We start from the raw sequence: 17,005 nt of genomic DNA, 5'->3' as shown, positions 1-17,005 counted from the left end.
TCTGTTTGCTGCACTCGTTTGTTTAGGCAGGGCACACATGTCAGGAGCACCAGGTGAGAAGTTCTTGCTTGAGAAAGCAAACCAAGGGTGGAGGGGGACAGCCACCATCCTTGCCCCAGGGCTATGGTGCTAGTCCAACCTGCCTTTCACGCTGGCCCTGCCACACTCTGACCTGCAGTCCTAGGGCTATAAATACTTCCTGTGAGGCCAGGTATTACTTTTTATTGGTTATTAAGGAGAATAATAACCTTTGTTTGTGAAGTATATAGCTCTAGGTTAATCTTCAATAATAGTTAGTAATGATATTTACAGATTAATTTTGTATTTTTTCTGGCTGGTGCTGCCTTTAGATTCAATTCAATCCTTCCATCCTTCCGTCCTTCCTTCCTCTGCGAAGCCAAAACCTGCTCTTCTGCTGTCTGCACCAGGGAAGTGTGGCAGGAGAGCCTCGCAGGTTCCTGGGGGGCCCAGGGCACTAAAATGCTCTTTCTTTGCATCAGGGATCAGGCTGTTGTCCGCAGAGGAGTGATCGGCAGATGCAGAGTGTCCAGCCCCATTTATCTCTGCCAGATGGTGCTAAAATACGAGTCCGGAGCACATGTTGCTTCTATTCAACCAAATGCTTGTGCCATGCTGTGGCCTCTCTGACTCTGAACCAATGAGCCTCAGCCAGCAAAATCCTAGCAGCAAAGGCCCTGGCAGCCCTTGGCTAAGCCCCTCTCCATGGCTTGTAGAAAATCAGGGAAATCAAACTAGGAAGGCTCACAACCCTGTGGGGACAGACAATAGCATGCAGGAAAGGGAGGAAGGGGTTAAAGAGGGTTTAGCACACACAAAAAGTAAATATTTGAGGCAGAAATGCACAAAGAAAGAATAATGGAGAGAGAAGGGCAGGAGGAGGAAGCAAGAAGTGTAAAGAGAAGAAGAAGGAGGATTATATTCTGCCAGAAAACAAAGGGATGGTTGTATGAGAAAAGCATTGGGGAAGCATTGGGAAAATGAGGGTTCAGCTCTGCACAAACTTTCTGACACTGGACAAGTCAATCTCTCTGTGTCTCAGTTTGCAAAGGCTACAATGGGAATAATAAAGTCTCCTTTGTTCTGCCTCTCTTTGCTCACATCAGACGTCCCTTCTGTTTGTGTGTTGTAGAAAGCGAAGATGCTACCGTATGGCAAGCAAAAATAAAATCTACTGAGTGAGGGGAAAAAAAAAAGAGGTAGGAAGGGAAATAGGCTGTGGTAAACCTAGGAGATAACTGCTCCAAAAACTGGAGGTGGGGTAGGGGAGGAGTGAAATACAGGATAGGCCTTTACTGAGGGAAGAAGAAAAAACAATATGGACCAGATTAATCCTACTGTTGCCTCCTGGACTCCAGTAGAGTTTCTCGAGGGATGGGTTTAGCCCAAGGAGTTCAGTTTTGTTTGGTTAAAGAAACTTCATGCCAAAGTTTTTAAATAGTCAAATCTGTTCTGGGAACTATGAGAATGTGGGCTGCCTTTCCTGAAACATTGCATGGGACTTGGGATGAACAACTCCCGCTGAAGACATCAGGAGCCAAGTGATTAAGCCCCATGCAGTGCTCTGACAGGAGGCCTTCTTCTTGCCTACGCATACTTTTTTTTAAGTATAGAAAGTATTTCCATATTTTCAGCAGCTGATCTTTATTTGAAGCCAAAACCTGCATTTTTTCAGATTAGAAATGAAGCTTTTCTAGGAAAAGCCACTCTGGAGCAGACCATTGGTCCATCTAGCCCAAGACGGTGTCTCTAACAGAGGCCCTGCGCTCTGCTTAGAGAAAGAAATCTTAAAGCCCACAGGGCTCTCTCCAGCGATAATTTATATTTCACTCCAAGAGTTAGAGTTTGGCTTTCACTCCAAAGTCTGTAGGTTTATATTCTTTCCAAAACTCTTGCTTATTTTATTAATCTTTACAGTTCCCTGGAGATGTTTGTTGTTTGCAGATCTCTAACCCATTTGGGAAGGCCCTTGAGCTGCTGACCTCCACGTCCTGCAGCAGCCAGTTCCCCAGGCCAACTGAGGCATTTGTGTGGGGAAAACGGAATTTTCTTCTCTCGATTTCAGGTTTGCTGCATTTAATGTGGAAGCATGCCGTAAGCATCCCATCTCACCCAGCTGGCTTCTCATTACAGCATCTCACCTAAAACTGTGAGCTGCTTCTGCCGCGCAGGGAATCCCTGCTAGGAGATGGGCTGTGCATGTGCAACACTGCTCTGCCCTGAAACGTGACTCAGCCATGCTGAGGATCCACTTTTTAAATTTTTCAGTGCTTCCATGTTTACAGGAACACATTATTCCGTCAGCTGCTCCTGCAAGCATGGTGTGCTTTCTTCTCATGTCACTGGAGTAATAAAAGTTTGTGGATAGTCACAGTGTCCCCACTATGTGGATAGCACATTAAGCCAGGCTGTCATAAAGGTGTGAGGGGCTGCAGGGTGACTGTGACATGGCACCATACTCTCTGTGCCTCTCTTTTGGTAAAGAGGTGGTTGCAGTGCTCAAGCTTATTTGCAGACCATAGTGAGACTTGTAGGTAGAAGGGCGAGAGGGGCACTGTTGTGTAGTCCCATGCTTATGGTGATGGTGAACCAGCAAACCACTGCATGGACAATGAGCTGCATGGCTCAGAGTTCAGCCTGCTCTTCCTTCATCCGTCTGTACTTCTCTGTCCTTCTGTCACAGAAGGGCTTGGGTCTTACGGGGGTAGGAGAGAGGTGTAGGACAGGATATAAAGTACAGCCTTTGTTATCGTAGTAACGAACTGGATAGATGGTTGTATACCCGGGGCTCTGCAGCAAAAATTAGATGGTGCTATGCAGACATGACTTCGGATCCAGCATGCAAACAAACAAAACAAATGTATTAGAAACAGCTGGGGAATAGGATGAAAATGAGTATTATTAGGGGTATGCTTATAATAACTTATGAACTGGGGAATGCATCACTGCTGTGCTGGGCCCTCCTGGAGACAGATTTGCTGTTGCTTTTGGAGCCCTTATTACAGGCATTGGTTTTCCCATTTATGCATCCCTTCCCCCAGCCCTTGCTGGAAAACCTGACAGCATGCTCTGAGATGTAGATGCGAACACGAGGGTTTTGTCAGGAGTTGGAGTGACTTCTGAAAGCAGTGGCCATGGTCTCATCTGTGGGTCATGAGCTGCCACTTGGGTGAGGATGTACATCACCCAGAGAGAGGGCATTGCTTTAGGCACTGATCTACCTTCAGGAGATTGCTCCCTCATCATTTGCAGCTCTTGGGAGTTTTTGTTGATTCCTTGGCTATAGGATGGGCTCACAGTTTTCTAATTCATTTGTCATTTTGGAGCATGACTGACGTGTCCTGGGGGATACTGAGGAAAATGAAAGCACCTTCTGGCAGCACTGTCCCCATTTGTGTCTTTTCTTGCCTCTCCTGTGCAATGTCAGGACATTGGCGCTGTTAGCAGCGAGCCCCTTGCTTGTACCCTGCCCTGCTGCAGGTCAGGATGTGACCATCTTTAAAAGTTATACATTTTTCTCCTGGTGTCCATGCATATTACCTTTGTGAGATGCAGTCCTTCTTTGTGGGAGAGTGTTTGAAATTGTCATTCAGCTGTCAGTATAGTGGGCTCTTGCTAAGACATCCTTGTTGTGTGTTTTACATATATGAATACCACACCCACTGAAATTTTTTGGTAATGTTCACTAAGACTTCAGTTGTATGTCTACTGCACAGTTAAGTGCCTAAGAATTGACTTTGCTGTTTCCCTGACAAATTTAACAAATATTGGCCAAAACTCAACTTGCACTGACACTGCTGATCTTGCAGCTGGAGAAATTTGGCCCAGTACTCTGCTTCAGTGTCTTTGAGCCACAAGTGATGTGTCTAGCACGTTGGCTGTTCTCGTTTGCTTCACTGTTGGATACGATGCTTATATACAAAGCTGCTTAAATTCCAAACGTTGCCTGTGGCTGAATGGTTCCTACCTTTGATGTGAGAGCTAGCCCCAGCCTGGGATCTGAGAGGTTACTCTTGTTAAGAGGGTAAGTTAACAGCAAAGTCTTATATATTTAACACAGAGTGCACAAAGCCCTGCTTACTTGAACACAGAATGAGTTCAGCAACCAGGACTAGTTTCCCTGGTCCCAAACCACATCACTGACACAAAGCACTCTTTAGGGATCTCTTAGGACTGTGCTCCAGTGCCTGTTCAAATTGCAGTTACATTGGTCTTGGCCTTGCATTGAATTACCTCACTCCTTTGTGTGCTGATTTTCACAAGCAGAGGCTCAGGTGGTGAGTTTGCTCATCTTCTGGAGCTGAGAGTCACAGAGGTGACACCTGAGAGCATGTGGGGACTAGAGAGGTAGTTGTAGCCGTTGGTCACCGATGAGGGACGTATTTGCATGTGCAAGGCAGTCTTGTTGCACAAGCTGACTGTAAATGTCAAATGCTACTTCATTTGCCATTAACAGTAACTCAACCATAATAATAGTAACATTTGTAGGTACACAGGTTCAGCTGCAGGTGAAAATGGCTGTTACGGCCTTCATCCTGTCTATTCCACATGTCTGCATGGATCGAACCACTGTAGCTTGGCAGGCTGCATGATGCAAGAAGTAGATGACAATAGTTAGGGGGGGCTTTTATCCCCATTCCCACTTTCAGACCCAGATGGTCAGGTGTCATCGGCTGTGTTCAGCAAGGAAGGTGCAATGGCTGGAGCAATATTGCCCTGTTTCTAGACAGTCCAGAAAGCTGCTCAGTGAGAAGACTATCTTTCCCTGGCACCATTCAGAAGAATGGTGGTTGCTGCCTGCCTGTGAAAGGCAGAAAGTAAAAATACAGGGTTTCAAATGTGTTGTACTCTTTGATAAGCCGGAATAGATTTAAGGCCGTATTAAAGATTACTTGTCACGATGGGCATTCACTACCCAGTGATGGATAAGTTGATGGATAAGTTACTTTTCAGATCAACTGCAAAGATGTCCTTCAAGCCCACCTTTTGTTTTGTAATAGTGCTGGTGGAATAGCAGTGTCTGGCTTGCTGTGGGGTGATCTGTTACTGCTGGTCTTTTGCAAAGCAGAAAGATGCTGCTGGTGGCTGAAGTCATTGGCATTTCTTTTCGTAAGGCTTCCAGGAGAGTAAAAATCAGGGATTTCCTTGGTCAACTTTCAGGAGACGTGAAATATTTTGGCACTGGGGGGAAGGCCTGTGCAGGTATATTTATATACCTGCCTGTGCAGATGTATTTAACATGTCGTCAAACAGCATGAATTACATGAGGATGTGCTTCATGTGGTTTCAAATGACTCCTTACCCAGGGAAAACTTTGGCTAGCTCGTAAGGAGCGTGTCCTCCTTCTGAGCGTGGTCACCACCTTGAGCTGTTCCATCTCCAGCTGTGCTGTGTAGAGCAGAAATGAGGGAAGGGGAAAAGCCTTTTTTAAGCCAGCCCCTGTGCAAATCTGTCTCAAGGGCTGATGTTAAATGGATGTGAATGTGCTGTAATGTTCCCTGCAATTTTGCCTGGACTGTGTTCAAAACAGTGAAGGGAGAAGGCTCCTGGCTTGTTGTGCAAGTTGGGCATCTCCCAGGCTCGATAGTATGATCTGTGAAAAAGGCAGCAGGGGTAAATATGATTACTTGGTGGGCAATTTGTTAACCTTTCAGAACTTCTGAATGATAAAGTGATGAGCTAATTCTCTGTATTTTCTTTTTACAAACGTATCTCTATTGATGCTAATGCTGTTTGTGTATCAGCCATTAAGGTCTGTTCCTTGGTGCTTTTGTGTAATTTGTAGACTTTCTCCAGTCTGATTTTGAGAAACATATAGTGTCCATGAAGCTGTGAGCAAGGACATGCTCTCTTCTAATGTGACTTTCCTGTTTTCCTCTGTTTTGCAGGTTCTTTTCGAAATGATGGTTTAAAAGCTGCTGATGTCCTTCCTATCCTGAAGGAGAAAGTGGCCTTCGTGTCAGGTGAGCACATCTTTTCTCTATCCCTCTAGCCCAGTGTGACCACTGCCTGCCACATCCCAGTCCGTATGGCACTGCAGAGTCACAATGGACCAGTTTCATGTTTGGACTTGGTAGTACTTAACTTAGCTCTTCTGCTAAGAAAAGGGCTGTGTGTGTAACAGGGCTATCCAGTAATACTGTAATACTGTAATACTCAGTAATACTCAAGAGTGTAGGAAACTGGCCTATGTTGATTTTCTTCATATTCTGAGAAACAGGTAAATGGGCAGCACAGGTGGGATGAAATGCAGCTTCTCAGCTCCAGCCCAGACCTGTGCTGTCTAAGCATTCAGGATGGTTCAGGGATCCTGATTTGGATTCAAGGTCAGTGAAGAGCATTAATTCCTGTTTGTAAGAAGCACTCAGCCCTGTAAATCACTGGTGTTTCATTTGCAGTCCCAATCAACTTGCAGTTAAAAGTACCATTGATGCTGCATTTACATAATAACTATGATGCTCAAAGCTCTCCTGCCATCCTGTACAAAGATTTACAGCCTTCATTCAGGAGACAAATCTCGAGGACCTGGGGGTGGATGAGGACTAGACAATATGAAAAAAGCTTTGAGAATGGCTTGGATGATATTGTTTCTGGCATGAATTATTACTTGTCAGGGAGAGGGGAAAGAGAAAGTCATAAGCGATCATAATCTTGCATGAAGTCACTCAAATTGGCAGCATAAAGCCGGGGTATTTCCAGTTCCAGTGTTTCTGATGATTGCAAACCTTTCAGGCTGCTTTTGGTGATCTTCCCTATTGCAATGATAAAACCTGCATCAAAAATAGCCATCCCCCTTGTTTGCAGTCCTTGCTTTTTGTTTCCTTCGTCTCTGCAGTAATGCTGACTGCAGAGGGGAGGAGAGTAACAGCGAGGCTGTCCTCCTCCCTGGCTCTCCCCTGCGTGCTGGAGTGGGGCCCATGAGGATGGGGCTCATCACCCTGCTGAGCTGTGGAGATGCCTGGCCACGCAGGAAAAGCTTTTGCCTTGACTAATGGCTGGTGTGAGATGTCTTCCTATGTAGCAACAGTTAAATGGTCCAGGGATCATGAGTCCAGCATTGACTTGGGCAGATGATTTGTGACTGTAGAAACCCTAAACTTTCTGACCAACAGCATGAAAATCCAGGACTTTGAGGGAAGCTTGTGAGACACTAGAAGCCTTGTGTGAAAACCTGAGTATCCCAACAGTACTGGCATGCAGGACTACTTTACCTTGCACTGGTATTTCATTCTGAATGTCCCGAAATATTTTATGTGGTTGTTGTCTTTCACTGCTCCAAAGAGGGGAACATAGTCATAAAAACACAGCATACCTGCAGACTTGTTTGCAACACAAAGCTGAACTGGGCGCTCTGGGGAAGTGAAAGGGAGGAATTTATGCAGGCACTGTACTGCAATTTAGTTCTTGGCTCCTGTTGTTGCTTCGCATGGAAATGACTGCAGGATCATTTGGTAATTCACGGAATATTTAATAATGACAACCTGTCTGGATCGTTTATGTAGCCCCTTACACTGAAGGTGCCTGCCTTCAGCTCTGAGCCAGAGGGTCTCACACCAAATCATCAGCTCATTAGAGGCTGTCCTGGGCCAAGCCTGCCTTGTGGGGGGGCGTTAAACAAGCAGAGCCAACATGTTCCCCTGGGGTTTCACACCATGATCCACTGCAGGCAGAGGACAGCTCGCTCCTCGTAGACTCACCAGCCTCCTGAATTGTATCTGCTCAGAATGTGCCAGCTCCTGACAGAGCTAGCTATTTAGCGGTCCTAGGATTTGCGCCTCCTCTCCATGGTCTCCAAACTCAATGACTACAGGCAACAATTGTCAGGGGCCTTTACAGATAGAATACTCTAAACTGCTAGTATCTTCCTATAGTAGCCCCGGCATCACCCTCCAGCCCAGAGTTTTAAGTACTGCCCTGACTTCCCCTGAGTTGTTATAATAAAGCAGATTAAGAAAAGGATTTGGGCACTTCAACTGGTGGCTAGATTCTTTTTAATTAAAATGGAATAACTTTCTAGAGTATGCTTTGAGCACAGAAGATAAAATGTTTGCCAAAATAGACAAATCAAATAGCTGGACTTTGCAAGATAAAAAAAAATTGTTCTGTAGTTAGTACAGAGTCTGGGAGCACTTTGCATTTGTAATCAGTCTTCCTCAAGGAAAAGGAGAGTTTTACTGAGTCTTCTTCAGAGTTTTATACTATAGTTAATTTTAACGATAACAGTACAGTAAAGTTGTCAAGGGGGTTCTCCTTACATCAGCAGAATTTATCAACACACACAAAAAAATCTCAGCTGAACATCTCAGTTACATAGTTTATTTCTTTTCTCATCTGCTGTGGCTCACCAGCTTGATTTTTAGTCCATGATCTGACAGGAAAGCTGCAGAGAACAAACAATCTCCTTCAGGCAGGAACTATACCATGCTTTGTATTTCAGTGTTGGGGATGCTCCACACCTGGGCCATGCAGAGCAGCAGGGCAGGACAGGCAGGGAAGTGACACTGGCTGCTGCCTGCTCCACAGCAGGCACAACAGGACCTGCCCGCACAGTCGTGTAATCTCAGAGGAGCACTCAAGCTTTCAGAAGTGCACTTAATTTCTGAGTTGAAATACAGCTCTAACTAGCTGGGCATGGATTCATCCAGCCTAAATGCTGTCTGGGGCTCTGTGCCTGGCTCTTCCCTGTGGTGGCTCAGCCAGCAGCAAGCAGCAGGCGCAGGACTCTGCATCCGCATCCCTACACCGCGGGAGAGTTGAGTGGCGAATAATGTTGGGATTATTTCCTGGAACTGGTTCTTGATTTCTTCCAGTGATCTCATGTATGAGCTAGACTGAACTCAAGCAAAGTTCATGTGTATGTCTGTCTAAACAGCACCTGAAAATCCTATTCCAGCACTCATAAGCAGAGAGGTGGCCTGATCAGTCGGGGGCATGGTGCATCCTGGCCATCACTGTCTGATTGCTTCCATCACTGACCTCGTGGAAGCAGATTAAGCAGGGAGTTGGCAGGGAGGAGGCTTTGGCCACCTGCTTGTTGCCTAAGCCCTAATAAAATCTTGGCTTTGCCTGGGTTGTTCACTGTGTTGCTTCCAGCAATGGAATGGCTTTGGGAACGATTAGAGAGCGAGCTACAGGCCAGAGACTGGTTTTTGTATTCTGAGAAGGAGATGAGCACAGAGGAGAGGAAATAAAACAGGTTGTAGATTATTTTAGGTGTTTTTTTTCAGTGAGAGGTGGTGAAATATTTTGGAAGCTGGGCTTATAGTCTTTGCTAGGAAACACAGATGCTGTTTTAGAAGAGTGGGTTAACTTGGGATGTTGTTCAGCTGCTTGATTGTATTTATAGGAGATTTTCTATTGATCAGTGCAATATGGGAGGAAGCGTGTGAGGCTCTCAGGAGAGGGAGGGGAGTGTGTTACCATGTTCCCTTCCCGTGCATGGAGCTTTTCGTACACTTAGGCTATGAAAAGCTTGTTAGTTGACTAATGCCGTGGGTCTTGCTGAAAGCATTTGGCCTTTCCCTGCATCCCACCCAGAAGAGTTTCTCAAGATCCTTCCCAGCACTTCCTATTCCCTGGAGGGCTTAGAAGAGCGGCAGTGCGTGGGCTGCCGCCTGTCACCCAGGTATGGTCTGCTTATCTGCCGAGGCAGGAGTACAAAGGAGGAGGCTGGCCAGGTTTCTGAGAGGGTGGTTGAGCACAGAAGAATCAACAGCAAAAGGCAGAAGGGTGTAATAAGCCGGTGAGCTGCTGCAGCTGTGACAAGCAGAGCTCCCAACGTATGTTCAGCAAAGCAGCAGGTTCTTCTGTGAACTTTGGGCACCAAAAGGCATGGGGCAGGGAGAGGTGGAACAGTTTGGCCATCTCCATCTTTCAGAAACCCACTGTCCCCAACACTACATGTCTCGGGAGCAGCCTCATGAGCTGAGTCACAGTGATGTCTGAGCCTGGCTGAGAGCCTGAAGGAAAAACAGAGAGAGATTTCCCAAAAGGTCTTTCAGAGGAGGAATTTCAGTGTAAATAGAACAGATGAAAGGACAACTTTGGAGTTAGGTTTCACTAAATTTAGGCCAGCAGGATGAATCAAAGAGGAAGGCTCAGAGGAGAAGACACCGACCTTCCCAAAAACTTGTCCAAAGACACCACAGGTCACTTAGTGCCAGAAGTACATGGGAGCACATGTGGAGGGGCATGTTTTTTCTTTTTCCATGATGGATGCACTTTATTTTTCAGAGAAAGTGTTGAAATGAGACCCCAGGGCCCTCTGGGCACTGGAAGAGTTCAGATACAGATTTCAGGGGGTCTCAAACGCTGATTTGTAGACACTGAAATTTATATTGGGTTGGGAATAGAACTAACCAAAATATTTAATTTTCGAATGGTGTAAACATTTTGTATTTGCACAAAATGTTTTGATTTAAATTAAAAGTTTCCATTCTTCTCTTCCTCTGGAATGGAAATTTCAAATGAAATATCAACAATTCTTCTATATTTTGTTACAGAAAAATGTCTTCCATTTTATACCATTCCCTGATGTAGTTTGAATCAACAGAAATTTCAAAAAGAGGAAATATGCTATTAGAAAAACATAGCATTGCTTGACTGTTGCATTTTCCTAGTGGGTTTGGGCCATCACACTTTCATCTAGAATTTGCTGCTGCATTGATGCAGATTTTTCTTTGAAGAAGAAAACAAGGAAGTTTAGACTGTAGAGTTTCCAGGTCTTTTGATGAGGTCTGAGTCTGATGGTATTTTTGGTTTTGTTTGGGTTTGTTTGTTTGGGTTTTGTTTGTTTGTTTTCTTTTTGTTTTTCAAGAGTGTTAGGGCATTTTTGAGGATAGGGAAGAGCCTTTACCTATAGGGGATGTTTAGATATCCTCATCAGGACTCTAAGGCTAATGCAGAAATCAAAATGCTTCCTGGGATTTCTGATTTCATTTACAGATTGTAAATGTAGTGTTCAGAATCAGTTGTGTATTTCTTTCCATACATTTTAACTGTAGCCATGGACTAAATTAAACAATTTCTGTAGAGAATGCCTAGTCACTGCCAGCACTTACTGTCCTGGCGCTCGGACACCAGCAGCTTGCCAAGATCCACCAATATCTCCTTAAAGCAGGAGATTTCTCCTTTATGTACTTCCTTAATTAACATGTGCGAGAGTAACGATGCAACCTGTGCTGCCTTGTGGAGAGGCAGAAAGGTTCAAGTGCTTTACAAATGGGCAAAAAATCAACCCAATCAAAACTTCTATCTGAAAAGATTCTTAAGAACTTGTGGGTGTCATCCAAACATGCTGGACTGACCACCTCCTGGTTGGTGGGTCCCTGCATCCTGTCACATAGGTATAGCTTCTCAATTAATTATAGGGACTTTTAAAACAACAATAAGAGGAAGGAACTGAGCCTGTGAAGCCAGAAGGTGTATATACATCCCATCCTGATCCAGCTCACAGGATTTTCTCATCCTCAAAGACACAGTGAGCTCCATATGTATCTCAGCAAAGGTCTCATCTTCATTTACACAGGCAGTCGAGAGTTGTCCTTACATAGAAATCAAGGCTGGTAGCTTATAAATCGATATAAGGACCCAGGGAGGTGACTGTAGCACCTGAGATAATTAACATGATAACAACCAACCATTTTGGTCATTTTGCAGTAAGCTGTGCTCTTCTGTCCCACTAATGAGACTTGTCACCTCTGAAAACTTCCTTATTTCTGTGAAAGCACTTTGGTTTGTGGGCTTATGTTTTTTTTCTAAAGAATCAATCTTAACTGACAAGAAACACTGAAGTTTACAACTGCTCATCCTCTCTGTATTAGCAGTGGTTGGTTTTATTTAATACTTCTCTTTGTGGGAAAATATAGGCTATTTGAAATAGAAATACTGTGCTGGAATGTGCAATTTCAGAAACATTTTCTTCTGCCAGTGTTTCCCAGGACTAGGCTTAAAACCAGAAGGGTAAAAGACTTCCTAATAGCAATTATGTAAGTCCATTCGCTTGAACTCTCTCTTGAACTTTCATTAATTTGCAGGATCCTTTACTTGGCTGTAGCTGTCGAGGACTTACCTGCTGGGGACGTGGCAAACCTGATCAGCCAGTTATATTAAATCAGTTTATCACATATTTCACTTTGCTGATGAACAGCAGAAACTTTGCCATTGCTGTTTCTCTGTGCTTATCTCAAATGAGGAAGGCAAACAGTGTGTGATCAGGATGAATATGGCCTCTCTTTGTTTCTCCTTAGTCTGTACAGCTTCTAATGTTATGCCCAGGGGTGTGAGTTTGGAGGGCCTGTCAGTACCACCAGCAGCAGCATGACTGGCATCGTCACATGCTGTTTCGGTCCTGCCTCTTCTCCAGGGGCAAGAGAGTTTGCAGTGGGGTGTTTTGTTTTAGAAGATTTGGGGTTTATTTTGCTCAGTTTTTCTGTTGTTTTTAAATATATACAGCTATTCCCATACATCTGTGATAGAGGAGGCGAGATCAAAAAAACTAATTTGCAGTTGAGGCAAAAGGCAGTGAAGTTTGCACAGGTGTGAGTAAGGGTCAGTGTTAACGAGGAGGGTACTGGTGCTCTCTTGTTACTTTACAGCAAACCAGCTTCTTCCAGAGGAAGAAATGGACTCCTCGGGACTCTCTCTGGAAGTTTTGCCTTCCACACAAAAAAGCTTTTCCTTTGTTTTAATGAGTCTCACTTGTCCTTAGTTTTGCTTTGCTGCAGCAATAACTTTCTCCATGGAAAATGAGAGTTTTCCCAGTGGCCTGTTGGCAAGTAAACATTTAAAATTAAAGAAGTACCCCAAAATACTTGCATAAGTCAGCAAGGGTGTATTACAGCCACAACAGGTGGTCTTTTCAAATCCATGCAGTGGCTCTGGGTGATTGTGGAACAAATCTACCTGGTGGGAAATGGGATCCTCCAGTGGCTGCATGAGCATCCCATCTACAGCCTCTGATCTGCTCTGCCAACGGATCTTGTAGTGGGAACATAAGGCCTTGTTTTTGGAGTCATTAACCCTGAATGTAATGTTGCAAATGTTGGCCATTAGGATTTGATTCAGGCAATTGACTCTGGGATATGGGATGCTGCAGAGAGCAACACACTGGAGGATCAGGCCCTGGTGACTGCATTGCAGCTGTGTTAATTTGCAGGTGAGCTTGTTATGGGAGCTTCAATTTCCATCACTGTTGCACTAGAATCACCTGCTTTGGAACCAATTTGGGGTTGGGGGTGGTCATACAGATAACTCTATATATGACCCTTACAACAGATGAGTCCCTCTTGAAACTGGAGGAGCTTTAGTGCAGAGGTATGTTCACAGGAGGTCTGGTAGCAAGCAGATTCACAGAGCTCAGCCATGGCAGGGAAAGAAATATTATTTTAAGACTCTGGATACCAATTCCTTGATACTTTGCTTTCCTAGGAAGTCTGTCAGTTAGATTTAGAAAACCAGAGCATATTGTTTGTCATTTTATTGAGGCGCCTGACATCAGCTGAGCTCGTTCTTTCTTCTAGTTCTCTTCATTATCATTCATTTTCTTACCATATTTTGGACTGAAATACCTTTTGAGGAGTATTTCAGCTCCTCTGGAAACTCACTTACAGTCTCAGCAGAGTCTGCAACATCAAGATTGATCAGCTTATGATCTGCAGGGGTCAGATGAAGCAGTGTATTCATGTGAACTGCAGTAGACATCTGAATGGAGGCCAGAGACAGTGTATTACTCCTGTCTCTGTTACTGATGGACCTTAGATGAGGTACTTAGGAGCCTTTACATGTGTTAACATCTGTCTGTGTCCGTGGTTAATCCTTGTGAATTCATGTTTATAAAGAGAGTGTAAAAGGAAGCAAGAGGGTTTGAATCCCTTAAATATAGATAAATGCAAGCAGGTAGTATCTATCATAGTAGAATTGATGATAGAACTGGAGAGATGCAACTTGAAAACAGAGCTCGACAGAAATAATCTGTTGTATACAAGAAGTCTGCATTAAAGGAAACTGATAATTTCCTGTCCTAAACAGGATTATACAAAGCTGGAACTTCAGCTTTTTGTATATTATTAGGAATGGGTGTGCCTCAGGACTTGAAATTGGGAAGGCCCGTACACAGAGTTCACTTTTAATAACACTCTGGGTTGGCCAACATCTTGATTTACCTGTGGGCAGTTGGAGCCAGCATAGGCAGAAACATTTGGGCCCACAACTGAGAGGATTAAGGTGTCAGTTCATGCAGTTGCCAGGACAGGGATCTTATGGCTGGAGTTTCTTTTGTCTTGGTTGCAGGCTTTACCAGAAAAGTGGTCATCAGAAAGTCACTGACTGTGCTGACTGTTTCCATGCAGGTTTTTTGAGGTTTCCTTAACTATTTTTTTTAATGTGCTATGCATCCTGATTCCTTGTGCCATCACTGCAATATCCCCTGTGTGATTTGTGGAGGAAAAATGATGTAAACTTACTTCTGGGAACAAATGTTGAATTTAGCAATGGCTTCTGTATAGACTAGAAGAAAGGGAGATGGGAAGAACCGGCAAGCAAGCCACTGACAGGTAAGGCCATCAACATTTTGGCCATACCAAAGGATTTTGTAGGAGGAATGCAAGACATATATGGCTAAATATTTGTTCTCAGTGTACTTTGTGCCCTTAAGAACATGTGTTTTTCTGACTTCTTTTTCCAGAGCGCTAATAACTAGACCATCTGTTTGCCTCTCTAAATCAGAGCAAAGCCCATGAAAACCCACCTTGAAAAACAATTAGAAATTATCAGCTGTTTGTTTTAGCATTTAATAACTGTAATTAGCAAACTTAATGACATGTTTGATTATTGCATCCCATGTCTGTGAGCTCAGTGGGAGGCAGGAGATGGGACATATTGATTAGAGCAATTGAGACTCTTCCTTCCATTTTTTATTTTTTTTAAAACAATATGCTGGGTGGTATTCTCTGAAGAGACTGTGCATGTAAAATTGGTGTTGAGATCATGGCTGACTTGGAGCAAGATTAGCCTCCTTGGGTGGATTACTAACAAGCAGAGACAGAGTTTCTGTAATGTTTTTCATTGCTAACTTTTAGCCTAAGCGCTATGAAGCTCTAATACAGCGGACTAAGAGTCAGAAAATCTCATTTCTACTCCTGGTTCTTCTTGACTTCCTGTGTGATCAGGGCTGAATTTCTTCCCCTCTCTGTACCTCACTGTTCCCCTCAGTAAAAAAGAAGATAATAATAAAGAAAAGTAACAGTATAGGCTCACTGTACAGTCAATGCCAAAAGATTTTCTTCTCTTCTTGTGGCTGTTGCTACCTGTCTGGAGGCTCCATTAGAGGAGATCAGGGTCCTAATATAGACATGTTAGGTGTCTGAAGTTCGATGGTGGTAATATCCCATTTAGTCTGCCTAGAAAAGCTGAGACTTGTGGTTAGAAAGTGCAATGGAAAAGCTACATATTATTAGTATTTAAGAGAGTAAACCACAGTTACTGAACTCTGCAAGTCTTATGGTGAATTAAACATACCGTGGTTTGTTCTGGAAGAAACCTGACGTTTCTTCATACAGGCTCTTCATAAAATTGTAAATTATGCAGGCATTCATAAAAATTAGGGTTTTCTCATGAATGATTTGGAAACAAGTGAAGGATTTTAGTATGTACAATGCACTTGTAATAATAATTTCACCCTATTGCTCAAAGCATAGAGCAGTACTTTTATCACAAATGAGAAACATCTGTTTCTAAACCTCACATTTCTTGAAATTTGCCCCATGTCTCCTTGTTCTTCTGTGCCATAGGACTAGAAGGAATTGGTCCAGGCACTTATTTATCCGTCTGTCATCCAGAAACCTCCAACTGGGTCATCACGTAACCTTCCTCCTCCAATGAGAATTAACCCATTTTCTCTGGTCTGTCCTGGGAACTTCTGACTCTGTGTTAGAGCTTTATTTATCCTGCTCCTCTGAGGACAGTTTGGATGAACTGTTGAGGGACAGTTTTTAGCCTGAAGCAAAGACAGGACAGGAATGTTCTGAACCCTGTTTCCTCTTCTGTAGCTGAATTCCTTGTGTTATTAAAAGGGTCAAGAATTTTCTGATTTATCTTTTTCAGCCTACCAAAATTTAGATTTTTTGAGGTTTTTTTATTTTTTTTTTTTTCCCCCCAGAGCTTACTTTGGTGGAACTGTAGGTGGGAAAGGGGTCCCTGGCTAGAAACACAATTTTTGGTTTATAAAGCTCAGGTGAATGGGCAGCATCAGAGCGATCAGGGCTGCTGGGCTGTGGGAAGCTCATGGCCCTTCCTGAATGTTTCATATCCTGGGAGAGGATTACAACTGTGGGCTTGGATGTCTCCTGATCTCATCTCTTAGTGCTTTTCCACTTTGTAGAAATATTTAAATAACTGGGAATGGAGAAGGAGAGGGAGTATGACTGAGTAGTGGGTAGCATGTTCTTCTGGGATGTAATTCAAGTTCAGGTCTCTGCTTCAGTGAATATCTGGAAGCTTTTGAAAGCCTTGGTTACATCTTGATATGACGGGAAATTTTTCAAAACCTTGAAAAGCTTCCCGTGTTGAAAAAATATTTCCCTCCAGCTTTAGTTACTACATTGGTTTGCCATTCTATAGGCTGGCTTGCTTTTCTGTTGGACACATCATGCATGATATAATGGTTTTGGCATTGTTACGGTGTGTGAAATAATCTCAACGAAGGGAGAATGTGCTTAAAATGAGGAATTTTTTTTATACATATATATGTATATAGGTCTGAAAATAGAAATTAGCTTATTTCCTTGTAAACTGAATCCTTGTTACATTACACCCCCATCCTTATGCTATGTGGCAGAGGCATGGATCAGCCAAGGTGGCACTGAACTCCCATGGACCTTCCTCACCTTCATGGTGTGAAGCCAAGGGCAAACATCAGGCACAGATATTTGTGTGGAAGTTAGGCAGGACAGTTTTTCTATTCCACATGTACCCCAGCAGAGCTTCTTAG

General features: G+C 43.7%; 1 protein-coding gene across 13 annotated transcripts in view; it reads left to right on the top strand.

Moving 5' to 3' along the window:
* KALRN (kalirin RhoGEF kinase) overlaps nucleotides 1-17,005 on the top strand; it is a 526,665-nt gene that overhangs the window by 158,761 nt on the left and 350,899 nt on the right. For all 13 annotated transcript variants that reach the window (XR_012623758.1, XR_012623759.1, XR_012623760.1 and 10 more), the window contains one exon: nucleotides 5,907-5,981. Coding sequence is in view for 10 of the 13 variants with exons in the window: in XM_074828701.1 (XP_074684802.1) it covers nucleotides 5,907-5,981 (75 nt within the window). In the remaining 3 variants the exon portion in view is untranslated. The remainder of the gene's footprint in view (nucleotides 1-5,906; nucleotides 5,982-17,005) is intronic.

The sequence above is a fragment of the Strix aluco genome, chromosome 6 (genome assembly GCF_031877795.1).
Source record: "Strix aluco isolate bStrAlu1 chromosome 6, bStrAlu1.hap1, whole genome shotgun sequence".
Classification (NCBI taxonomy): Eukaryota; Metazoa; Chordata; class Aves; order Strigiformes; family Strigidae; genus Strix; species Strix aluco.
This window is presented reverse-complemented; position numbering and strand designations above follow the sequence as displayed.